Source organism: Abramis brama (assembly GCF_963993115.1).
Source record: "Abramis brama genome assembly, chromosome: 15".
Lineage (NCBI taxonomy): Eukaryota > Metazoa > Chordata > Actinopteri > Cypriniformes > Leuciscidae > Abramis > Abramis brama.
In genome coordinates, this window is record NC_139977.1 from 26,217,878 (window position 1) to 26,245,070 (window position 27,193).

At 38.0% G+C, this 27,193-nt stretch overlaps 1 protein-coding gene across 2 annotated transcripts; it reads right to left on the bottom strand.

The window, feature by feature from the left end:
* Positions 1-578: 578 nt before the first annotated feature.
* kiaa1328 (KIAA1328 ortholog) lies at positions 579-27,177 on the bottom strand. Of its 2 annotated transcripts, none has more exons than XM_084136873.1 (11): positions 27,085-27,177; positions 26,545-26,586; positions 26,195-26,433; positions 24,691-24,791; positions 24,466-24,581; positions 17,381-17,505; positions 13,595-14,127; positions 13,236-13,340; positions 12,427-12,548; positions 12,194-12,311; positions 579-2,235 (listed from the first exon to the last, which is right to left on the bottom strand). In XM_084136873.1, the coding sequence occupies exons 1-11, from the start codon at positions 27,137-27,139 to the stop codon at positions 2,028-2,030; spliced, it is 1,764 nt and encodes a 587-aa protein (XP_083992999.1). In that variant the 5' UTR covers positions 27,140-27,177; the 3' UTR covers positions 579-2,027. The 2 variants fall into 2 exon arrangements, with proteins under 2 accessions (XP_083992999.1, XP_083993000.1); XM_084136874.1 differs by having other exon boundaries at positions 26,545-26,580; positions 27,085-27,174.
* Positions 27,178-27,193: the final 16 nt, after the last annotated feature.

Consider the following 27,193-nt stretch of genomic DNA (forward strand, 5'->3'; position numbering starts at 1 on the left):
CAGGTATTCCAGGATCGTTTGCAAGTAATGCATTCCGTCTGTTGGATTTCAGTGTCACCTGTCTTTCTCTCCCTTTCTGTCTTTCTGTCTCACGCTCATCAGCTCCCTCCGTGTTAACCGTTTCAGCTGCAACTGTTTACATAGCAATCTGGAAATGTAGAGTTGACAAAACCAAGAAGACAGAACAGAAATTTTATTATAAATATATACAAGTATATACATGAACTACTGAATATACTGTAAATGTGTTTTTTTTTTTTCTTCTCTTTTTTGCTCTGTTCCTCTGTATATAGGTTTGAATATTTTATAATCTTTTACTTCTATCTAGAAGGACTGGATGACTAAAAAAAATTTAAAGACAAAAAACGAAACTGGATTAAAGCAGGTAAACTCTAGTCCTTAGAGATGCATTATGGTTGTAAGGTATTTAATCACGGAACATAAGAAGAGTCAATCACATTTAATCCATGTCACTTTCAGAACTGCTGCCAACATGCTATTTATTTGCCTATTTATGTACTCATTTGTTCAAATGTCATTTATTTATTTATTGCTTCATTTTAAAATACTAATATATGTTGTTGTTTTTTTGTTTTTTTTTCTGTTTGTAACCACACCGAATATCATTTTTGTCATTTAAACGATGCTTTTTATTTCAAATATATTTTTACATGTTTTTGTATTGTGAGACACAATGGAACAATGCAACTGGCAGAATCAGGGTAAACCTTTATGGAGAATGTAGAACTCATGAAGGACTGGTGTGCTGCACCTGTTAGAACTGTCTGCTGTTTTCTTCTGTTCTGCGATTCCATCCGTCTGTCAGAACAACGATTTGCTTCACCGCTTTTTCAAACGCGCTGGAAAAAAGGAAGAAAAACTGCACTAATCCATCAGACTCTCCGCAACTCTTTGTTTTATAGCCTTTCTTCATTAGCACTAACTGTCTTCAACTCATCAGAAACATTCTGAACTTACAGAAACAATGCAGTAAAATGGGGTAAAAAAAACAACAAAACAAATCCAGACATTTTGAGCACAGTTGAGCGTGCTGGGTGGTATCTGTGGATTTTTGCCAAGCCTATCACAATGAGATTGAGCTGTATTAGCAGTCGGATTGCTGCCGCAGCTCCTGCCCTGTTCTCAACTACACTTTTCTCTGGTCCCTAGACTCTCTTTTGTAATTTTACTGAATGACGCGTTTCCGCTTAAGCCCAGTAATAAAGCACAGTGTAGAATAAAGCAGCATTATGCTTGTCCCATTTCCTGCTGTATGTCTATACAAGACTTTTTATGGTTGTTTTAATCTCTTTCTCTCTTTTTATGGATTTGTGGCACGGCTGATGTACTCTGAAACCACTTCAAAGGTGGAGGGTTTACGTGCGCACACACCGGCGCCTCTCTGAAACTTTCTTTACAACACTTCAGATCAAATTAGACCAATAGCCCTGGAGCGATGTTTGGCTGAATCCCATTGCATATACCGGTGCTCCCAGATCTAGTTTGAAGTATCAAAGCATATATATAATGTGTACTGTATATTGGAAAAGCAGGGGAATAGGAAAGTGACGGGACACATTTGGAAAAGAAATGTGAATTTGTTAATATATGCAGAAAGTTTGATGACTCATGATTTTGTGGAAAATGCAGCATTGACTAGAAATGCATCTTCTTGACTAGTCACTCTCACCAAAATTTCTCATCTCATCAGATGATAGAGGGATTACACATTACAGATTGCAGCAACTGCTCTTGAGAATCTCTTTAAACGTTTACGTTGCCAAGTCAGTTTCTTGAAAAGCCTGTAGACTTTTATGGAGCTGCTGCCCAACCATCTGTGACTGAATAACCAACACCATTTATTAATAAACACATTTTATTAAGGGAGAAACAACACTTGAATATGTTAAAAAATGAAGACCATAATTATTTCAAGACACTAAAAAGGCAGAATTAAGAGCACATGAATAATGAATGATCATTCAAATGAGTTTTGTATTCCAACAATTAGTCGCCATTACAACCCTTCAACAGATGAAAAAGATGTCTTCTAAGATCTCGCTCTCCTCCAGGTCTTGCAAAGAGAACCGACTGGGGTCTAGAGGAGAGAAAAGGGTCTTCTGAGAGGACAGAGGGGCGACGAAACTCTTCCGGGACGAGGGGTTGATTCGGTGCCTCTCTGGGTTAGATACAGGACTAAAAATGTCCAACAGCTCCATCAAAGAGTCATCCCACCTAGCAATGAGAAAAAGAAACATGACTCAGGAAATGTAATCATAATTATTTTATACACCAGAACAAAAGTGGACAAGTGGGATTAAAAAGCATGATAATTTACATACCGCTCAGAACGCTGCGCATCCTCAGATTCCCCTACATAAAAGCCACATTGTTGCATCTGACTAGACAACAGTTCACAGCCTTTGAAACATGTGGCCTAAGGGTGGGTATGAAGAACAAGCCAGCACATTTTTTTTTTCCTAGTTTGGAAGGAAACTATAGAGAGCTGAGCGAGGAGATAGATAAATAAATAAAAGAATAAATAAACAAAGATTAAGCTAATAAAGATTCGACCCCTCAGTCGAGGTGCTTAATAAATTATTCATCGAGTACAGACGTGCACATTTCAGATATAAAACATGAATTCTTAAAGCACGCTCCACTGATGCTGCTAACATAATTCACTGCTCATTCTAAACAGCATTGATTTGCATCCAGTGCAGCAGAAGGGATGAGTGGGTATTCATACAGATGTGTGTGTGTGTGTGCGTGAAAGGGATCTCAGCTTCTATGAGAGGCAGAAAACGGTGCCATCCACTAAGTGCCTCTGACATTTGAAAGCAGTATTTGCTTCATGGCCATGATAGTGGTGATTATACAAGACACTGAGAAACATGCCATCCACTATTTCCTTCATGCCTGACACTTTTTGGGTCTGAAATCATAAAAGTATCAGCCAACTACACCTGAAAATGTTTTCACAGAAAGGTAAATTAAAGGGTGTCAAATATTCAAACTTTCATCCTTCTCAGGCAACACACAAGCTCTGTTCCAAAACCAAGTGAGCTCTTTACAGCCTACACTTCTAAAGGCCCCGATATACTTCAAGTGAAATTGAAGAACAAACTGTGACGTCATTTTGAACAAAATCAGGCCAAAACTAAGTTTGTTTTGTGTGCCTTTCGGGAGTTCAAAAACTTTCCGGAAAAGTTTGCTCTGGCTGGTAAACACCTTCTTACTACCATTGGTCCGTGGCGGTGATGTAATAGGTAGGTGTGCTCTGAGGCCCCGCCTTCTTTGACATAGAAATCTTCTTTGGTTCATTTCTTCTTTTCGGTCCATCGAAGTCTGACGTCCGTGAGAAAAAACATGAATACTGTACACCAGAGAGCCGCTTTATAGTAGAAATTGAAGTTGTAATTCTAATCGAAAGAGACACTGACAGTGTTTTTTTCATGTTTAATACAGTAAAGCTGCTTGATTTTAAACAATCTACTGTATAAAGTGCTTTATAAATAAACACGATGTGAATTTACTGGAGTGCTGAATTCCAGAGCTCGTGCAAACATATCCACACAGCTATGATCAGAAGCTTTCATAACTACTGTTCTCTCACCGCTGTCATTTTTGTTGTTTATTTTGTTATTGAAAAGAAAAGCACGCAACACATATTTCCATATTCATCTAAACGTCACTCTCAGCAGTGTGGACGGCTTAGGGATGATCTAACAGAATAGACCTTATTCAAATCAGCGTCATCTTTGATTTTTAGCGGGAATGAAAGTGAGGCTGTGAGACATAGACATGCATCTCTTCAGTGGGTTGTACTACTATATAATGCGTTTTTGGATTGTTTTGCTGACGAAACCTCTTTTCAAGAAATTTCAGAAGACAAAAAACTACAGGCAACATGAGCCGTAGAAAATAAGTGATCTAGGAGCTTTTTACAGCGGATGCCAGTGAAAAATGTCAAGTCTATCTGTCACAGCCTTGCTTTCATACCCGTTATGGCGCTGCTCTGAATAAGGTCTATACTACTAACGAAAAACGAAAAAGAACTTCGCTGTGAGTATATCGGGGCCTTAAGACAACATCCTAACTGAGATGTCGATGAGCATGCCTGAGATGCCTTAAAATGCTGTCTGGGTAGGCAGCTCACTAGATTTTGGAACAGAGGTAGTAAATCTGTCACTCAATATCATATTCTTGCATTTAAATGTGTGACATCAAGACGTGTCACCCAATTTGAGATCAAACGTAGGTGTCACATAACTGATCGTCACTGACATCAAACCAGAGACGTGCATCGAGATGCTTTAAAAAAAGGAATGATTTTGAATTAATATTTAAATTCCAGCCTGTTTCTCACAAAAGTTCTTGTAGGACTACAGGGAAATATAGTGAATGTTATATGTATGGCCTCATTTTAAGGTGCAGTCACATTAACGAATTTCTGTAAAATTTCACAGGGGAAAAAAGGTACATTGACAAAAGTGTAGTGATGCATGATGCACGACTCACACAGAAGTCACTTAAACCAAACAGCTTTCTGTTTAGTCAACGCAGCGTGTGACCAAATTGCGAAATGTAGGAAAATCCTTGCATTCCTATTGAAATAATTGGATTTCGCCCATGAGAATTTGCCAAACAACAGTAAATGTGACAGCACCTTTATGGTGGGCTTGCCACCCAAACAATTTTCATTGAATGAAAAAAAAAAGCAGCCAAAACTTCTTACATGGGACACAATATTAAAAAATTTGCAGAAAGACTATCTCAAATATTAAGGGTTTGAAAGAACATCAGAGTGAATAAATGATGATAGACTCTTTACTTTCAGGTGACCTATGCCTTTAAAACCTAAAATTATACCTACTCCTCTCACCCTTCAAATGTCTATTTCAGTTGCCCAGGTGAGGACTGAGCAAACTGGTGAATCTCTGCACAGGTAAAGTTAAGTTTTGAGGCTGACGGATTGATCCCCAGAGTGTTGAACACATGTTCACATAGCCAGCTCAGTGGGGTTCCTGAGCACCTGTTCCTCATGCTGGGACTGATGAAGGTGCCCTAGCTCTGGAAGACATCCTGCATTGTTCTGCTGCCAAAGATCGGAAACCCCCGGATCCCTGAGGACTACAGGCCAGTTGATCTCACTTCACACTTTACGAAGGCCTCTGAGAAGCCGGTGCTTAGACAGACCACCTGGACCCACCGCAGTTTGTTAACCACTGATACAGCTCTAACTCTGGACTCTGGAGGCAGCGACCATTCACCATAAACAAACCTACATATGCGGCACTATACTGGCTGTTCTGCCTACTGCCATCAGAAAAAAAAACAATAGCTTGCTGTTCTTGAGATTCTTCATAAGGGACTAATCTGCATACTACAAAAAAGTTTGATGTAGCGTTATTTTAGTACTGTATTTAGTATTTGTCATAATTAAGAAATAAAAGTCCATTTTCTACCCTGATTTTAGCCCTCTGATTTGGGCTGCGTTACAGTCCACTTTTAGACACGCACTTGCAAACTTCCCTAAGCACTTCCCCTCGGGGGAATCCCTGCCGCCATTTTGAAGTGCGTTCCACTTTGTGAAGTTTATATGGACAGACCCTCGTTCCCTCGATTTTGACCGAGAGAGCGAGTCTACTTCACATGTAAACTTCAGGCAGCTCCATATACCACAATGTAAAACGATTGTGATGTCAACGCATATTGCGTTTAATTTACCCAACCACAAACCACTCAACAGTATGATTAAATTATTATTTTTTATTTAAACATCTCAAACAAACCTATATACATGTGGAATGCTGCATTAAACAATTTCGTAAGAAAAAAATAAAAAATAAATAAATCAACCCCATAGTGGATTCTGATCAAGGGCTTAGCACGTTCCAATTCAGCCTGTTGCAAAGGTTCCGCCAGTAGTGGGCACTCATGCAACATAAGCAAATGACGCACATCCGAGTGAATGAGACGGAGAGAAGTTACCAAGTGAAGGGCATGGCAATTTTGGACTGGAACACAGCCAAAAACACTCCATTGGAAGGGGCGTGTCTGCTGTGAGACTTCAATGTGATTGGCAAACATCTTTGCATATGAAATAAGTATTACATGTGAAACTCTCTCCAAATCTCTTACTATGTTTTTACTATTAGAGCTGTCGAGATTAACTAATCGTGATTATAGAATTACTCCCGTTGCATGAAAGGTTGCAGCGATGAGCATTCTAGCCGATGACAGTCATGTCTGTTGAGCGCATGAATGCAGTGCTCTCATCATTGCAACTATTTCTGCACTCTCATGAATGCTTTCACCATAACTAACAGTGCAAACACGATGTAAATAAGAGATTCATTGTGCAGTGTAGACAGCCTCATTGATTATAACCAGGGGTGCACATAATGTTCTACAATTATATACAAACACATGACGTTCTATTATATGCTGTTCACATCCTTAGACTGGAAATTATGAGTGTCTATGGCAAAACTATCAACGCCTAAATTAATCTGCAGAGGTCAGGTGATACAGCGGTCACATGGTACAAGTAGGAGCTCTCAGAAAATTCCAATCTTACAAGCTGTAATTACGAGTTCTACAAGGATGTAAAAGCTTTTAACAAGTTGAAATCTCATAATTATGGTAATTACAACATGGCATGAACGCACCTTCAGTCACATATACATTCACCCAGTGTGATTGACAGCTCCAGCGATTATAAAATGAGGGTTCTTTGATCGCTTTCTATATATAATTTAATCAAATTTAAATAGCACATTTTCATGCTACTAAGAGAAGCAATGTGAAGTTGACCATTTACTCACTGGCGTGATTTACTGACGCATAAAAAGCAATAAACGATTTTGAAGACAAAGTATGTCTGACTGTACATGAATCATTACATATTAGAAATCACTGATCACAGATAAAGCATTAGAATTAACACGGTTACTTGAATGTTGTGGCATTACTGTCAGGTTCATATCTTACAATAAAAGTGTTTGCAAAGCCTGCGCTGAAATTGCGACTGATTTACCAAAGAACCCACAGTGAAATGCACTGAACAAACAAGTAATGCTGAGATATTCATATATTTGTAAATAAATAACCACTTTCCTAGCATTAGGATCCTTTGGAAGGTAATGTTATTTTTAGTCCAGTGATCCTGTATCTCTCTTCTCTCCGTTTCACCTCACTAACGCACCAGTGGTGTAGAAGTAGGGGTGTAAAGATGATGTAGAAGTAGCCGTTGATCTGATTCTGCAGAGGCAGTCTTTCGTCAAACTATTATGTCATAATGTGACAAAATCCGAAACGTGTAGTTTTCGGAGCTTGGTTTTGGTTTCAGTTTCGATAAAAGCTGTTTTTGGACTAACAGTTTTGAGTTCTGAAACTTGCATGTCAAAAGATCAAGGTAAACTGGATTTCTCAATTCATTACCCCTTTAAGTTTTTTATCTAATATTTTATTTTAGCTTTATTTCAATTAATGAAAATTGTTTTTAACAACACTGGTTTGTTAACAACATGTTGCTAAGCTAACAATGATAGTACTCTAATAAACAAAATAAATAGCACACAAGAAGTTTAGGTTTACTTTTTCCAAAATGATGCCTTAAAATACTGCCTAAGTAGGTGGTTCACTAGGTTTTGGAAAAGAGCAGGTATCTTCCCTGCTTATCTTTGTGGCCACCCTCATTATACTCATGGATGGAACCATAGTGAGAAGTAACTACATTGCACATTTCCAATTCTTGAACACAGTATCAGCAACAGCATAAAACAGTTAATGTTGACTCCTACATTGTTTTTGCACTGTTAACCTGTCAAAACATATTCCAGTAATACATACATAATCAAGAATGTTTCATTTCACTCTTGCAACTTTACACTGAATGTTTTTGTGCACTCTCATTGATGTTGCTGTTATTTTATATAAATGAAATTACTTTGCAATACATTTTATGTAACAAGAATTATGATCATAACTAACAAAAGCAAACAACTTTTGCACTTTATCTGTCAGGTATGTTTCATTTGCTAGCGATTACACAGCCAGTTACAAGCCTGTTTGAGAAAGAGACCTGCTCACTGAATGTCAGTATGCAACTTTATATATTTACTCAGAATAAAAAATTGCTACAAATATTTCATGACATCATAATGGATCAAGCTGCCTAATGTTATTTTGCTTTTAAGCCCGAAACTTGAATCTAAGTTTCGTTGACATCCAGTCCTATGACAATGATAGTAATGTCCAATCCGGGAATCTCATTTTGTCGGTTTGGCGAATGACAATCGATTGTCATCCGACAATTCTTTTGCACATTTGCATCAGAGGGAAAGAGACAGAGAAAGAGAGCTTACACTGAGGGTGGATGGCTGTTGGGGTGGGACTTTGGCAAGGCTCCCTCTAGAAATGTGAGAATTAGCATTTTTATTTGTTGATTTATTTAACGGACAGCCCTCTCAAACAGCCATCCATCAACGGACGACATTGCCGATATGAATAATGCATTTCTTACCGCCGGTCACAATCTATAACAAGGGAAGGGGTAGGTGTAGTTTGGGCGGGGGAGGGGGATGTTAGGGCGTTGGTAGGAGGAAATTGCCGGAGAGAATGCTAATGTGTTTGGCAGTCATATTTACCCAAAAGCTTTCATTGCTTTTCACAAGGTCCACTGGCGAATGACCACAAGACATTAATATCACTTAAGAGGAGGTTTGCTAATCCCTAACGGTATCTGTTCATTCAACGGATCAGCTAGGCATTGGGAACAGAGCTCAAGATGCCCGAAAAAAAAAAAAAAAAGTTGAGCTGAACACTACAATAGCAGTATTTAACTCTCTAGATTATTGAAGAGAAAAATAAAATAAATACTAAATCTTAAATTCAACAAAACTAATAAAATAAAAAATATTTTTTATATTATATTTTTAAATGAAATAAATATTATATAAATATATCTCTACCGGTTAACTCATCAACTCCAGCTCCTACTCTCATCAATGTGAGAGTAAAATGCAGAGGATGAAAGACACTGAAAAAGAATCAGGTTCTACTTGAATTACTCCAAACAAAAGACAGTTTATCAGTTTCCTTTGCCTCTGACTCCAGTTATTTTACTGTTCTCATTAAAAATGTCTGTCACGCCTGAGAGCCCAAACAAATTTGTACCCAAACAGTAATATAAAAATCCTAAATGGAAAGTACTGACAAAACTGCATGTCAATTTTCTTTCAAATCAATAGTAAGCAGAGGAGAAGCACAGGCCATGGGCAGGAGCACTGACATTTCTCACTTCAGCTCAATCAAAACAGCCCTGAAAATTGTAATGATACACAATGTAAAGTGATAAGCAGTTTACAAGAGACGACCCAAGTCTGCACTGCACAGGTTAATTTGAAAAGGTGAAGGTAATTTGAAAGAAGGACGTGGTTTGATGAGTGTATTGTTTTGACGAGTCTTGCAGAGGTTGTTGAGTTTTATCAGTCTGACTGCATAATTCATCGCCTTCTCTCCACTCTTCTGTCCACTCTTCTGAGTGAGATCAACTCGAAAAAGACTTTAATATTTTCAAAAGGAAATGTGAGTGGAGCTAGCAATGCAAAATACACCATCATGGTGGTATGAATTTATTTAAGTAGTAATATATATATATATTTTTTTTTTTTTCAACTAAGTCAAAGAGCAAACCACAAAGTCTCTGATCTTTTTCAATGTAAGGAATACAACAGTTTTTTCGCCCACCACGTGAAAATAGTAAGTATCCTCAATCACTCATTTTCCACAAACGGTGTGGGACAACAAACATGCCAAAGTTTAATATATTGGGTTCAACATTCCTACCACAAAGTATGAAAAATAGTAATAGTGACACTTGCCTTAGCAAAACTTTAAAATCCCTCTGCTCAATTTGAAAGGCAAGACCAATCTAAGTGTGTAATAATGCAAGAATCAGTACTTGGGTTCACACACCCGAAGGATACTGACAATCAAAGAAAACTACCCATTTCAGGTAGAGTGAAATGTTATGATTTCTAGCAGACACAAGATCCATAATCCATAATCATTTCATTAACCCAAACTTTTATCCCCAGGGCATCTTTCTCCTTTTAAGCAAACTCGTAGTAATACAGTGCTTGTCTATTGATTCATTGCTGGCTGACAGGGGCATTCGGTAGTTCTTCTAAAGTGTATCCCTGTGGCATCAGACCCATCAGACCTGAGGTTGTCCTGGGATCCAACCTCTGGCTTCTTAAAAATAAATAAATAAACGACTCACTTCATTGATTTCCTCAAATCAGGTTTGGTTTTGAATAATGCAAAAGTACCCTCCAGACAGTGGGATGCAATAAAATATGTATCGTCTATATATATATATATATATATATACACTTTCCATAGTGCTGGTTAGGGTAAACGGTCATCTTGTTAGAGTTTATGCACCTTTTTAGCATTAGTGTTTCCCATGATGCTCTTCTTACCATGTCAAGATTAGCAAAGGCAAGTGTGTCCTTTTAAATCAAAATATGACTTGCATGCCAGATGTACAGAAATGTTATGTTCTATTCCCATTCATGATTTACATAATTAAAATGAATTTTTCTACATTTATTTTAATTCCTTTTTAAATTCTGTAAAGATTTTCTTACCATTTGAGCAATTTAATCTAGAGGCTTTTCTCAGTAAATATTGACAAGTGCGATACCTTAACTGGCATAACATGTATTCAACTAAAATCTTTAATCAATAGACAGTGCTTAGAGAAATGTCTAACTAAAGATCTATTTGATCACATCTTTGACTTTTGATTTAAAGCTGTTTGACGTCACAATGAAAGGTGAATCAGGAACGGTCACTTAAAATTCAACAGTTTGACTTCATTAAGAGACACATCTCTGCCTTAGTCTTAGTTCACATTTGGCCCTTATCAAGTTCCCTAGTACTGTACATATTAAGCATATGCAAGTATTCAATTCCCTGTCAGTTCTGACATTCTCTTGGTATGCCTCCCACAAATAGCATGGCTGCACACAAAGCAACCTAATTTTCCCAGCCCCTGTAAAAGTTCTGGCTTGGTAATGAAACATCTGAGACAGAAAGGAACATATTAATGCAAAATATTCACCATAACATATAATACAGGGAGAAAAAAGGCAATTACTTCTGAAGTCAGTACATTTTCTCCTAGAAAAAAAAGAAGAAATACGCCTAACAAACGACTTACAAATAATCTGCATTTTTCAGAGATGGCATGTTAAACGAGACATGCTCATACTCTCGCAGTGAGGGTTGGGGGACGGGAAAAAAGACATGCTGTCACATTAATTACCTTTCTACGTTAAAAGAAAACGGTAATGAATTTCCTTCCCTATCCCAGAGTGTGTCTCGCGCTAGCGGTCAGTGATTCATTCTCTGCCTCACTCTTTCTCATTAAGCTGAGGGAGGCGGCGCATTCTCGGCCCGAGCTGGAAGACTCGGTTCAATTACACCTGCTGCTGGGCCCTGCTACGTCAGCTAATGGGACTCAGCTTGGCTCCTGTCAGCCTCAGCGCTGGCCGGCAAAAATCTTCATTTAACTCATCAAAAAGGCCTCGCACTGCGTTGGGCCCAGACCAGCTTTCTCTTTTTTTCTCTTCCTTCACTTCTTCTCCCTTTTTCCCTGTTTTATTTGGATTCCCCCATATATCAGTTCTCCCTCCCCTTCTCCTCTTTCACATTCTTGCATTAAGAAGCTCTATCACAAAGGCAGGGACTCCAAAAACACAATTAATACATGGGCTTGGCCCCTGCTGTGCTGTTGAGCCAAAATTGCTGTCATTTCCCTCTTTTCACTCCTTATTGAATTGAACTTGTTAAATTGTATTTACTTGTATGGTTCTTTTCATTGAGTTTCCTGAAAGTGGCTTATCTCAAGCACCAGTAGTTTTCCCCCCCATCTTTAAATTGCAACAGCAGCCTCTCTACAGAATCCCAAATTGGCAGAGTGGCCACACAAATGGCAAAATTAAATGTTTTGCTAATCTAAAAATACAGAAAGGGTGTGGAAAAACACATTAGTTGTGTTAGACAGATGGGCCTAGACAGGCTGTGATGACTTAGATGAGTGTATAAAGAAACCAATCCATGGCATAGAAAACAGAAGTGGACCAAAGACAGAACCCTGAGGGACACCTTAACTCACATGGAGGCCTGTGGAGTCCTGGGAAGGACAAGAGGAGGAATTTTGGGAAGAGCAGATGTCCGGAAGCTTTCTGGAATCACAGGAGAAGTGGCCATATCCTTCTTGGTAATGGAGATTTCTGCAGGGAGAAAATTAGAGATACATGAAATGATGTAATGCAAATTTACCATTAAGAAGGTAAAGTAAAAAGCAGAAAGGAATAACTTATTGAGCATAATTTCTTGTTAACGTACCTTGTGAAAGCTTGGGTGTAGGTTGCTGAATACTTGATGTTTGTTCCTGTGACTGTATGTTACTCAACGGTTGTCGAAAACTTCTCTGCAGAATGTGTGGCTCTCGCTCTTTTATTTCACTGCTGAATAAGAAAAAGAGAGAGAGATACTATTCTACACCATTTAAAAACAGTAATATTATGAGATATTACAATGTAATCTTTTCTATTTTAAAGGTGCAGTGTGTGATTTTTAGCGGCATCTAGTGGTGAGGTTACGAATTGCAACCATTTCAATGTAAGGGGACCCGCGGTGCATGTAGATAGAAATGGCTCATTCTAAGGTAATAAAAACATAACGGTTCATTAAGTAAGTCTTTATACACCACTGAAAACATAGTTAGGTATATTACGTTGTATTTCTGTCTACAGATCCTCCTAAATATTACACAATGCACCTTTAAAATATTTTAAAATGGAATTTATTCTTGGTATGGCAAAGCTGAAATTATTACAGTCATCAGTGTCACATGATCCTTCAGAAATCCATCTAATATGCTGAATTGGTGCTCAAGAATCAATTGAAAACAGTTGTGCTGCTTCATATTTTTGTGAAAACTGTAATACTTTATTATATTATTATATATATATTTATTATAATATATATATTTTTTTTTTCAGGATTCTTTGATGAAAATTATTCTTTCAAAAACAAGTCTCACTGACTTTTGAATAGGGAACTTTTGTATATTTAAAGATTTTGACTTTGGAATTTTCTTTATCTCTCCAGCTCTTTTTTGCATTCAATGCTATTTTTAAGACAATCTTTACCTGTGTGTTACCTGATCCATAACAAAACAGGACTGTGGACCTTCATTAAAACGGCTGTCTCCATTTAAGGGCTTCTCAAAATCTGTTGTGGTTGCTTGCTGAAGCCTTCAAAAGACAAAAATTAAAAGAATGTTTGCGAAAGTTAGGCTGTATTAACAAAATTTGTGGCATAATGTTGATTAGCACCAAAAATAGCAGGACTTCTCTCTGTTTTGGACTTGTTCTGAGACAAAAATCATGATTATTGTACAGTGAACTAGAACAATTTCTAGGAGCATGAACTTCTGTGTATTCATTATTAGTTATGTGTATGCATTATCATCTACTGTTTAAACAAAAGGCCCGTGCCAGGCTCTTACCTGCTGAACTGAAGGTAAGACTGACGGAGTTGCTGGTTCTGGAGCAGAAGTTTCTCTTCCTGTTGAACCAACCGAGCTTGAATTCTCTCCCTCTCTATCTCCAGCTGTTTCTTCTGCAGGAATAGACACTGCCGTTTCTCCTCCCAGTTCTCCTGACCAGGAGGCGGAGCAAGTCCGGTTCGATTAGCACCACGCATGTTGTCACTCTCCATTCTGTGGCACTGATGAGAGCACTTGGGTTCAGAGGCACCAGGCCACTTCAGGGCATCACAGGCTGAGGGCTCCCTGTTGGAGAAGCTGGGATCACTAGGTCCACTCTCAGAATTGTGATTGGTGTGCTTGTCATGGACTCCACAGTTCTGCTCGTTGCTGGAGGGTGCACTGAAAGGTCCTGTTGAGAAAGAATGAGTGCACTCCACTGACCCACCTCTCTCAGTTCTACTTCCTGATAAAGGAAGGTCCAAGTACGATCCGTCTAAAGCAGTTCCTCTCCCACACGAAGACCTCGTGGGCACCCCTTCGCTGCAAGGAATCTGTGGGATGAAGCAGAGGTAGAGAAAGTATACACGTCACCTCTGACCTTTTAATAATGTAGTAACGAAAGCAGGTTTTACTCAAGGGAGTCAGAGAGGGTGGGCTCATCCCAAAAGGACGCAACAACCCAAGGTCAATCACCGAAGAGATAAACATTCAGGACAAAGGAGAATCGTCCGCCTCTGAGGGGACAGAAATGGGCCACTGACTAATTCAAGAGGAGGTCGTGGAGCATGTAAACATGCATTACTCACAGCCAAGGTTTCAGAGAGGACAAGCTCATTTCCCTTATACAAGCTTAAGATGGAGGGTGCACAGGGGCACGTTCTAAACTAAAACAACGTATGAGTTTTACAGTGTCGGTTAGTAAGTTTTATTTTGTTTTAGCGTTGATATTTTTAGTGACAGTGCTTTAAAGGGTATGAATTTAAAGATGGAACTTCTCTGAGACTGTTTTAGTGTGCTGACAGGTTAACAGTTATAGATGCTAAAGTGTCAACAATGCAAAACCCCTCTCTGAGAGGCTGCTTCTCTAAATCCATCCTCTTTAAAGGCACCGCCGATAGAGCCATCAAAACAGAGCTTTTGTAACAAATTTACCTTCAACACATTTCAAGGCAATAACTGTTGGACTTCAAATTGCCTGCTGTGAGCAATGAATAATTATTATGAATGAAACTATTATTATGAATAATTTTAAGATCTATGATCATTTTGAGCAACAAAAGGAGGTCGATATTAAGGTTCTTTATTTGTTGAATATCTGTTAGTTACGCAGTTCAGACCAGATGTGTCACTGGTGGTCATGAAAGATTTACGAGAGGTCATTAAAGTGGTCAGCGGGTTGAAATAAATACACCAATTTTGAATAGGGGTTCTAACTAAGGGTACTTTTCATATTACTAAATACTTGGGGGTCTCCCCCAGGTATGGGGTGTTTGTTATTCAGATTCATACAGTGCAGTTTTTTTGGATGCAATTAATTAAAGTTTTTTTTTTTTTTATGAAAATTGAGAATTGGTATGAATAGTTATGTTGCAAAAACTGTTACAACTAGCCTATGTGTTAAAATTCACATAATAAAAAGTCACATTTACCTGTGCGCTTCAATATATCAGGGCACATTTTTTTCTATTGGCCCAGTCAGACCAGTTCAGATTTTTACTTGCCCTGTCAAAATGCTCAAAAAGTTATTGTTTTCGTTGTTTTTGACCCATGTAACCTTGTAAACAGTGCTTTAATATTTTTAGGAAGGTCTAACAGTATGGATATATACAGAAATTGAATAAAGTTATTAAACACTTCACATTCTTCACTGCATAAATTATAAATTAAATATAGATTATTCCTTATTAAAGCTACAAATGTTATTCAGTCAAGAGCAGTAATTTTCTCTTTTTATTTTGTTCTTTGACTATCCATAATGAAAGCGGGTTTATTAGGCTGAATGTGTCACTTTAATACATTCTGCACGACGCAGATCTGACACGCATCCCATTTTCTCACTCTTTACGTTTATTTAAGACTTAATTTAAATAATTTAAGACTGTGCTGGCGAGGATACTCGACAAAATGGACATTTTGGGCCCTATTTTAACGATCTGAAACGCAAGTGTCAAAGCGCAAAACGCAAGTAACTCTGTGGGCGGGTCTTGGCGCTGTTGCTATTTTCCCAGCGGGATAAATGACTCTTGCGCCAGGCGCAAATCTAAAATGGGTTGGTCTGAAGAGCTTCATTATTCATAGGTGTGGTTTGGGCGTAACGTGAAATAAACCAATCAGAGCATCATCTCACATTCCCTTTAAGAGCAGACGCGCTTTGTTCTAAAGCGGATTCCTATCATAACGGCGGATTTGCCAGGCGCGCGCCAGAGCGGTTCACAGCCAAGGAGAGCAACGCTCTCGTCAGGGACGTTGGGGATGGAGAAACCCACCCAAATTAACTTCGATTAAAAAGGCGTATGATAATTTGGGTAAATGTGTAAGCTAGATATATGCTTTTATAATAAATTGTCTATCTATCTATCTATCTATCTATCTATCTATCTATCTATCGTAATAATGTATGATTTGCAAAAATGAAAACTGCTGTTTCTGTGTAGATGAGAGAATCAAAGTGCGCGTTGTGCACACGCTACATTGATTATGGCCAAGCATGCACCCTTAAAATAGCTTATGAATAACATGCGCAACCGCCACTGACTTTAAACTATTTTTTCCTGGTTAGTGGCGCAATTGTTTTCTAAACCTGCAAAATAGCATGAAGGAACGTTTGCGCCGGAACACGCCTCCTTTTTTGCGCTGAATCGCCCAGGGAGCGCAAGTTCATTCCCTAGTTTAGCAACGTGCTTCTGTGGAGGGAAAAGCGTGCTTTGCGCGGGTGCAAAATAGGAATGATACATGCGTCGGTGTACAAAGTCAATTGCGCTGGGTGCAAGATAGGGCCCTACGAGTTAATATATCTTTAACGTGTTAAACTGAAAAAAATAATTGCATGCGTTAACGTGTTAATTTTGACAGCACTAGTAAAATTATATATGTACATACATATTCTTCCACAGCAATGAATTCAGCTGATGCCCAAACAACTTCAGATGGATAATATTAAACTGTGCCATTCATTTTTCCTTGTCAAATATTCTTTCATTTCAAAATGTCATATTACAGAAGTAAAATGAATTATAAATGCCATTTCATGTTTCGTGCAACCTTGGTGGTCTTATCTCTCTCTTTGACCATGTGCAAATACAGAAAAAAAAAATAACTGTAGCTGGGAAAATGACACAACTGGCCAAGCACAATCTAATCTAGGGAATTACTGGTGGACTTCCAAACGCCTGCGGCGAGCAAAGTTATCGTCATGTATTCAAGGTCAGTCTTATACATCGAAATAAATATATATAAAGTCATTCTAGATAAAAGAATCTTGCAAATGTATAATCGAAATAACATAAATTCGCCCAATATTAACTTTTTGAGGAAAACGGAAAATTTGCTGGGCTTGCATTCAAAACCTCAAAATGGCCAAATATCAGCCGATAAATTGGTTGGTCTGCCAGGTTATAAAGATAGCGGGCTATACAAATGAATCTCTACCTGCTATGGTTATACAATGCCGTGACTGATCAGCTAAAATTCCAACATAGCATAGAGGATACAAATTCAGTGCACGCACATGTTCAGTCTGAGCCATTTGTGGCCTCTATCTATCGCTCTCTCCCACACACAGACACGCTCTCTCTTAGTACTCACCTTGCTGTGGGAGCAGGACTGATTGAGCAGTGTGATAGACTTGTTGAGTTTCTCTTGCTGTTGGGAGAGGTACTGCTGATAGAGTCCCAGCAGCTCCTGACACTCTCGGTACTGGTGCTGCAGGCCTGTGCCGTGGGTCAAGGGTCAACACGCACTGAATAACTCTGCCACTGTTCCCACTTAGACTAAAACCCTCTCTCCTCCCAAGCCAAAACATGGTAATCCATTTTTCCCCCATGTAGTGTTGCCAAGCTACTGCTGAGCAGGCAGGACACTTTATACAGAAGGTACAAAAAGAAAAAATCCTCCCTCAAGGTAGTGTCCCAAAGGTAATTAGTAACTGTAAAATCAGCTGTATGTCAAGGTAAACACTCAAATATATTTTGAAATGCCCAAAGCCGATATCATCAAGCTTGAGAGGTAAAACAAATAACATTTCAAGATTGGTCTAGGTCAGTGGTCTGCAAGTTGACAGGGTGATTAAAAAAAAGAAAAAAAAAAGTACAGTACACTACTTAAAATACCAGTTTATCGTTTTGAGGAAGTTGGTGTTTTCCCTAAGATTTGAGGAGGTATTTGTATTATTCGGATGGCTAGGCAAATTTGTTTGGATGAAATTAATTTATAATGTTTTTCAGACCAGTATCAGTAACAAGCAACACTAAATATGGTATAAACCAAGGGTAATGGTCATAACCAAAGGTTAAAATTTGGATGTTTTTTCAGAGAATGCCAAAATCTAAATCTGTATCATGCAGTTTTGTTGAAAAAAAAAAAAGTTAAATATGAAATTAAATTAAATACAACCAAAGTCCCTTTAAGACAAGTCATTTCACTCCTGGCCATCTTTGAAATGCCTCTCGGGCTTGCAAATACAGCTCCTATCTCTTTGAATGGGGAAACATCAAATTCTCCAAAACTGTTCGCCGGGCTTACAATTAAATTTCATATATGAAATCTCACCACTGACTCTGACAACAACTGTTTCATAAATTTTGTTTCTAAACGTTTGAATCATGACAGAAAACGACATTTTTCAGGCTGGATCAAGCTAATGCGCATGCGCAGTGAAAGCGTGCGTCTGACTGTTTCCATAGGAACCGGAGCTTCTAACGGCAGCTGCAATGACGCGATGACTTTACCAATCAGTGATTGGCTCTTATTTAGTAGGCGGGACTTATTCCACCATATTGAGCATTGCACTTTTCCCCATTCAAAACAATACGAGTGACGCATCTTGTGTTATTCTAGTCTTTGATACAACTGGCCAGGTACAATTCAAACATTCTAAAATTAAAATTCAACTGAATAAGCTTAGGTATAACAGGAAAAGCTACAAGAAGAACTTAAAATATATAAAACAAATTCTCCCACAGAGAGCTCAGTTGTCCAGTGCCCTTATATCAAAAAGAGGAGACCAATTGGACTTCTGCTCTGGCTCCTGACATTTGAGTCTCTCTGGCTGAATCCCAGCCGCCAATACCTGGAGTCATGTTTGTGACTTTTTGAAAAGTGCACAGACAGAGAAGAAAGCGAGAAGAGACAGCAGCACTGCAGAGAAGAGATAGAAGCGTTTCTTCGGGGTGAGGGCTTCACACACTCCTCCATCTGGGTCTGACTGGGCAGGGGCGGGCAGAATGCCAGGCTGAGAGACAGACTCTCAGAGAGCTGGCACTTATTCAGCATTGGGCAGAACTCAACTGATCTGGAGCAGAACCACAGCCACGCCGACTGCGCCGACTAATGACAGTGTGACGTACGCCTGCTTACTCTCACACGCTTTGCAGAAATCCATTCGGTAGATCTAATTTTCCAATGTGGAAAGCAATAATGGAAAGCGACTTTTTTTGGTCTTTCTTCTTAATAATCAGCCTGGCTGTAGAGCACAAGCGCTCAGCGATCATCATAATACCTCAAGGCCCATGAACTCGAAAGGGGCAACACAGATCAAACCGACTGAAAGTTAGAACGATATAGAGATTATTTATAGTCCTCATATCTCCCTTATTACAATGTCAATAAGCACTAAATCCAGCCTCTGCTCAACAGCCTCTCAATCCAATACCCATAAGATAAGCATGGTAAATCTTAAATCCTAAAAACAAAGGCTAGTTTTAAAATCTCCAGAATACTGCACAATAGAAAAAGGAAGAGGAATTTCATAAATACAAAAATAACCCACAAGGCCATGGATAAGTGATTTTTACCGTGGTAAAGGCAAGGTGAAGTGGTATAATCACACTGGCTTTATTGGTATAAGAACAAACCAGGACACCAGTGTTCAATAAATAATTAAAGTAATATACACTAATACCACTGATTCAGTGCTGTCAGTTTGAATGAGAAGCAGGCCTGTGATTACAATTAGCCATACAATTACTACAAATTACTAACTTTGTGTTAATGCTCAGTTTCAGATTATTGAAGTATTAAATATATCAGACTATTAAAAACTAAAGTTAAGAACCAAGAGAGTGAGTTCTAATATTCCCCAATTACCACCAGTTTAATTTGGTGATTAGAAATGTAATATAAAGGCCTCTGATAAATCAAATTTGCAAATTCCATTTGCTACCATTTGTTTAACCCCAATGTTGGTTTTTAAAGCAGATTTTTTATTTATTTTTAAGTTGATTCTGGACTGTATCAGATCAAACAAATATACATTTCCGGGATAATAAGATGTCTATTGTTATTTTATGTTAAAAAATGTATACTTTAAATTGACCAAAAGTTACAGTAAAGTCATTTATAATGTCTTTATAATATATAATATAATAAAAAGATATTTATATTTCAAATAAATGCTGCTCTTTTCAGTTTCCACAAAAATATTAAACAAAATATTAAGCAGCACAACATTGATAATAATAAGAAGAAATGTTTCTTGATCACCAAATCAACATATCAGAATGATTTGTGACACTGAAGAATGCAGTAATGATGCTGAAAATTCAGCTTCGCCATCACAGGAATAAATTACATATTTTAAAATATATTCAAATAGAAACTGTCTTTCCTGTTCAAATAATTGATTAAATAAATGCAGCCTCGTCGAGCAAACTTTTTTTAAATGTTTAAATTAGTGTACCACACAACCCTCGCGTAAGGTCAGGTGACGCAAACAGGAGTTTGACATCCTTGTTCTGAATGCTCAGGTCGCAAAAAAAAAGCGGAACCACAAACTGACGGTTGATTTCTTGATAAGGAAATATCTTATCTTAAAATATCTTACTTAAATCCATCAGGTTTATTATTATAGCTCATTTAAGATCATCAGTCAACATCTGACTGTCTAAAATAAGAGGATACAAAGGCATATGAAATCCAGAGGTGCCAACATACAACGTCCTTTATGACAGCTGCATGTCAAACCTCTGTATAATTGCAGGTATGAAATGAGTAACTGTTCAACAAGGACCCTTACCATAAATAGGCCTCTCATTTGTAATGAGAACCAAGAGCCTGTCTCGTAGATAGAGTGCATCACACGCAGGCATCTACCTCGCAGCTGACGAGAGGCTTCTGATACTCTGATAGACAGGTTGGGCGTAAACACACATATTAATACATTAACAGAAGGGCGTGCAGGAACGCTCAGCGCCTGGTAATCTGGAGCGACTGGAGCGGGACTGATAAGATTCTCTCTCGCTTCCCGCCGCGCAGGCACCTCTGTTGGCTGCCGGCCAATCAGAGCTCATTCCGAGGGCCTACATCAGGAGAAAAGAAAGCTGCAGGCACGTCTCCACCCCCATCCAAAAATACACAAAATCAGAGTTTGCATTCGATATTTCAGACAGGCGCTGTCAACATGATTCACTCCCCTGTCAGCCCGGCACAGAAATAAAATAATGAAATCCACCTCAAGGTAGAACAAAATTGCGCCGAAGAGAATATTTTACGGGGCCACTCGGCAGGATGGTCTGCGTGTGTTAGGTTGAGATGTAAATCGATAGGAGGACAGTTCACACAACCGCACGCTTCGATTTAAATAACAGTGAAAATGACTCACCAAGCCACTGATGATTTGATTATTTATATATCATGGGACTTCATTTGCTGGGAGCATGTGGTTTATTACTTCCAATTATTAGTGTGTCTACAAAACTAATTGGTCATAAACAATATGCAAGCAGTGGGTTTGTGATTAAGTGGCATTTCTGTGAGGGCTTATGCCCCACCTAAGCTCATCCCGCCAGGATGCACGGATTCAGAACTAGTCAAACAAACTATTACAAAAGGACTTCTGCTCCTCTGATCCATCCGAAGCGTTCGGAAAAGCGACCATGCAAACTTCAATAAGATTAATGATATTGATGAATGCATTCAACTTCTCCTTTGTGTCTTCCATGCTTCTTGATGTAAATTCCTTGTGAAGAACAAAGATTGCGAGCTTCTCTGTAATAGAATCTACCGCTCAGAGACGTGGTGTAGAATGCCAAAGACAGGCTTGAGAAAATTCTAATTTCATTCCGTACACGGGCTTCAAATTCTTCCTACGCACAGAATGTAACTTATAATTTTTCTCCCCCTCCTACGGAGATATTTCCTCTTGATAATCGCAATCCCGGCAGATAGGATGGAGACAATGCGAGCAATTATTCTATACAGAGTCTCATGACTCAGTTTGTCTTTTTGCGTCCCCCTTAACCTTTAAGACCAGCTCTGTGGGCCAGCATCTGTCTGATACCTTTAGAGACCACCCTGTCTCCACAGGGGGCTTTCATACAGTTTGTCTTGCACTACAATCTCTTTTTAATGGAGTTTTGAATTTTAGTGGAAATGCCAGGCCACGGAGCCAAAGTGCATTTAATTGAGTTGAGCTCGCCTAATTTCCGAGCTCGCCTGCCAAATCTGCAATTTAGCAGCCTGCGATTGCTCTTCGTATTTCACAGTGTTGGACGAAACTGATGGTTCGCCATGTCTTTTGACCAAAGCAAGATCACCAAAACTGGCAGAGCCGCAAGGAAAAAAAGGGAGCATCCGAACTGTGCGAAGTTTGTGATGTGCCAGTCGGATGACAGGTTGGCACGAGAAGAAACCCACGCCGTTCCCAGTGGTCATGAGATCAGTGCCAGCTCTTTCAATTTCAAACGAAAATTAAAAGCATTTCAACCCAAACCAAGGACGGGTCCGATCCCTGAGCTCAAAAACTGGCATCTAAAATAGTAAATATTAAACCTAACACAGTGTGCGTTCTTTTTGTCGTTTGTCTGTTACATTTCACACAATCATGCTGCAAATAAAGCCCATTTCATCTTCAATGAAAAGATTCAATATTAGAGAAGTCCAATGTGACACATAATGCCAAAGAAAGTGGATCCTCACCCCTTCAAGTACAAGTGTAATTCAGCAACCGTCTCAATGACATCCTGTGGTTATATTGCCCCTACAGCAGTCACGACTGAACATGAATCCAATGCTTAGACAACACTGCCCCCTGTCAGTCTAAAATACAAAACAGTCCTTCACTTTCTCTAAAGAGTGGACTGTGATTTGAGTCACCACATTGTGAATTACACTACCGTTCAAAAGTTTAGGGTCAATAGGTGTTTTTTTGTTTTTTTTAAAGAAAATAATACTTTTATTCAGCAAGGATCACTAAAATGATCAGTGGCCTGTTGCATGAAGCTGGTTTCAGCTGCTACCCAGGTAAGTTTGAGATCAGTTTGCGCAAACTTTTTCAGGCACAAGATTGGATTGGTTTTTAGCAGGTTTCACTACACTGCTTTGTTTTTCTGGGTTAGAGATCGCAGACTGGACCAGTTAGCTGTGAGTAAAGTGATGTGTATCTGATGCAATTAAGCCACTCCCCCTGTATCTCGCTCCAAATTAAAGCAGTTTAGAGTGAAAGAATTTTAGAGACAAAATTGCCCATCTTTTGCAGCTAATTATTTATTACTGTATATTTATATTAAATGAATTATAATTATTTCTGTATAATTTATATAATTCTTATTAATTTATAGTTATCAAACTTTGCTTTTCAATTATATGTATATTATACACTGTACATATATATGCAAGCTTTAATATATAAGCTTTTAAGATTAAGCTTACTCTTTTGATCTCTTTGTGAAAAGAGATGCTGCTGAAAATTCAGCTTTGCCATCACAGAAATAAATTACATTTAAAAATGTATTACAATAGAAAACAGTTTCATAATATTACTGTTTTTACTGTATTTTTGATCAAATATATAAGCAAACATCAAAAACATTTTTAAAAATCTTACCAACCCAAGACTTTTGAATGGTAGTGTATGTATGAAATAATTTAAATTACTCACATAACCATTAATGTCTATTCTGAATTAATATCACAGCTGAGGATATGTTTAATACAATGAGTTCCAAATTATTTTGCAAACGTTTCTCTTTGTGGGCTTTGGTTAGGGGTGGCTGAAATGCCACGTTACGCACAACTGCCAGCCTGAATGGAGAGGTTATTGAGACTTTTTTATATAGCTGCACTTACATACAATTAATTTGTTTGACAGAAACTTTCCTTAATAAGCCTTTATCTGACCAAGTTCTTCTATGCTCCAAATCAATCACAAATCTTTTGATATTTCGATAATCTCCTTTCAGTTTTAGCAAAATATAAGTTGTTTTCATGCCTTTTGCAAGACATTGCACCATTTCATGCTTTTCATCTTTAGAATGATCTTTCTTCCTCCCCATATTGCATGAAAACTGTAACTTGCTTAATAATGTGGAACAACCTCTTTAAGTGGGGTTTCCATTTGCCTAAGAAGACCTGGCAAACTACTTAACAAACCTGATAGAGACTGATACCAGTTCTCTAAAAAGATTATATGAGGAATAAAACAAACAAACAAACACTTTGAAAAACTAAAATCTGAAATCCTACTGATATGTCACCAGCAAAAAATAACTATATTGTGAAATAAAAACGTATACAATAATATGAGATCGGTCATAGCCACCACCCCCCACTGACTGTTTGCCATTAAAATGTAATTGATGTTAATCTGATGTGATTGATGGAAGCTTTTCATTTAAATGAAAGCCTAAAACCTAAACTCGATAAGCATTCTTACTGTTTCTGTTCAAAAAGGATACTTTCTCTCTCTTGTACGATGAGCTGGTTTTGTTGCTCTAACTGGATGATTTGTTTCTCAAAGGTTTCCTGTTCATCCCTGAGTTTCTGTACAGATTCCTCTTTTTCTTCACTCACTCTGAAAAGAAACACGCAAGCAAAATCAGATCCATGCACAGTAAATCACATTGGCTTGAGGTCTACTGTAATCATTCATTCATCAGACCACTATAATGAGAGGGCTTTACCTGGCCAGCTCCTGGATGAGATTGGCAATCCGACGCTTGTCCTCTGGGCAGAGATCCTTCAGCGATGGCTTACTTTTGGCTTGGGCAGCGCTGAAGAGCGTCTGCAATCCAGAACAGACACTTTCAATTTTATTTAACATCTATAGAACAAGATGTTCCAGATTTCATGTACAAATCAAATAAACAAACCTGGATAGGTTCTTTGTACATCCTTAAGAAAAAAAAAACTGCCAATTTATGACTGTCAAAGATATCAGTATTTCAAAGGAAATATCAGTTCTTGCAAGGTGATTTTTGATACATTGAATATACAAATATTAAGTTTACATACATCATAGGGATATAATGCAAAACAACACATTGACAAAATCAACAAGTTGACTGGTCTTATTGAATACCTGAATAATTTAGTTGGTTTCAGGTTCACTTTACCCTGATTAGATGCATTTCTTAAGGGGCCTTCACAAAAAACATTCTTACATTAACAAACAAAGGTTTTCAATATTCATGGCACAAAACACTAAAAATAAAATAATAAAAAGACAAATTAAAACACAACATGCAAACATTTATGTGCAAAATATCTAAAATCTATCCTAATTAAATTGCTGCTGCTGAAATCAAAAAATAAGAAAGAAAAAAATAAGAGAAAAATCCCAAACTAATTGGCTGTTGGATTAATTGTGATTAGTAATAAAAACATAATATAGTACAGGACATAATTTGGAAACATTTGCATGTTTCTCAAAAGCTCAAAAAAAAACTTTAATGCTTGTGTGCTTGAAATTAGTTTTGTAAACAAATAAACAATACAAATTTCTCAATTTATTTTAATTTGATATTTTTGAATGGATGCTGGAGTGGATATTAAAAAAATCTGTCAAAAGGAGTCCAGGCATCTATTGGAATGTCCAGAGTTCAATTATAGGTCATATATTTTTTGATTTATTAAACATATTTGGGTCACTGCATAACTTTCAAACATCCATGTGTGCCTTTTCATAGTTTTGATAACTGTATTATTGAACATGGAAATTAGTAATAATAAAGAATTAACAGACTTTTGACTAGTGTTAATTGATTGGTGTTTAATTAATTAAGAGACGCAGAAATGTAAACTTATCAGGGATGAAAAAGGTGACAAAGATGCAACCACTGTAAGGAGGGTGAGAAAAATGTTAAAACGACAATGATCCAATTAATTCCAGAGAAGTACAAAATCATGTCCCGCACTAAATTTGTTTTCTGATTCAAAAAGCCATTTCACTCGGATATGTCACAATAGGGAAGAAAAGACGATCCATTTCATGCCGACTTTAAAACGTCTCTTTTGTTTGACCGATTTATAAACGATTCTTTCAAATTTGGGAAGAGTGTTTGGTGAAATCCCACAAATGACTTTTTTCTGCTAACAGTGTCAATTTTGCATCCCTGCAGACAATTGTGAAAAGTCAAAAGCATTTCACCACACAAACACTGTAAATATTCAGAAGTCACTGCTCACCTGAGCTGAAGTGAAAGGAGGCAGGTCTGGTTCTGGTGCAGGTGTAGTGGTTTTGGATTTGGCTACAGTAGAAGGCAGCTTCCGATCTGAAGCTTTTCCCGCTGCCATCTCAGCATTTTGTATTCCCAAATGCAATCCTGGTTTCTTGCCACTTTTATCCATGCTGCCAGCTCTCCTTTTGATCTTTCCCTCTGTATTATTTGCTGAACCAAACTTTAGACCGACATTCCTGCTCATCCCTAAAAGGAGTGAAAGTTTTCAAATATCAAACATGAGGTGCCAGAATGATGAACAGGATATTTAGTAGGCTATAACAATAACAGACACATTTTTTTTTTAAAGTGTCTCACCTGTAACAAAAACCATGGGCTGTCCCTGTTCTTCATCTGATTCTATGCAAGTTAAAGAAAACACAAGAGAAGCAGCTAAGCCTACAATAAAAAGTAAAAGGAGCCAAACAGTCTACAAATATATTGAACAAAATAACATAAGACTACAGCAGTAACGTTAGTACTCCAATCTAACGTTACATGATAAAAATGCAGTTATGTGACAGTTCTAGGGATAAGAACTGTAATTGCATGCATTTTACTGTAGTATTGTATAACGTTAGTTTTGTACTACGTTCACTATCTACAACTTAAATTCAGAACAGTAAGTTACATGTATAGTTCCGTTCAACTGTAACGTTAGCTTTGTGTACGTTACTAAAACTAGAGTTCGGTTAAGCTGACAATGAAAATCCGCTAATAAGTTATTAGCCTCCCTTCCCTCATACACACTGACCACAGACCACTGACCACGGTTAACCTTTATGTTTGCCAAACCAAAATAATATAACGAATTTAAACCGACTCGTCGAACAAAAATACGAAAAAATGTAAGGATACTGTCATGAATCCAGTAGATTCCATTGCCATTTGCGCCATCAGCAACAGACGCCATACTGAAACAACCGCCACTTCCAGATTGCGTGCAGGAGCCTCTCCTCTTTTTCAT

Coding starts and splice junctions, on each gene's coding strand:
- kiaa1328 (XM_084136873.1), bottom strand. CDS start 27,139: ATGGCGTCTGTTGCTGATGGCGCAAATGGCAATGGAATCTACTGGATT. Junction 24,582..24,690: donor CTCATCCAGGAGCTGGCCAG/GTAAAGCCCTCT, acceptor GTTTCTTTTCAG/AGTGAGTGAAGAAAAAGAGG. Junction 17,506..24,465: donor CATCGTACAAGAGAGAGAAA/GTATCCTTTTTG, acceptor CCCACGGCACAG/GCCTGCAGCACCAGTACCGA.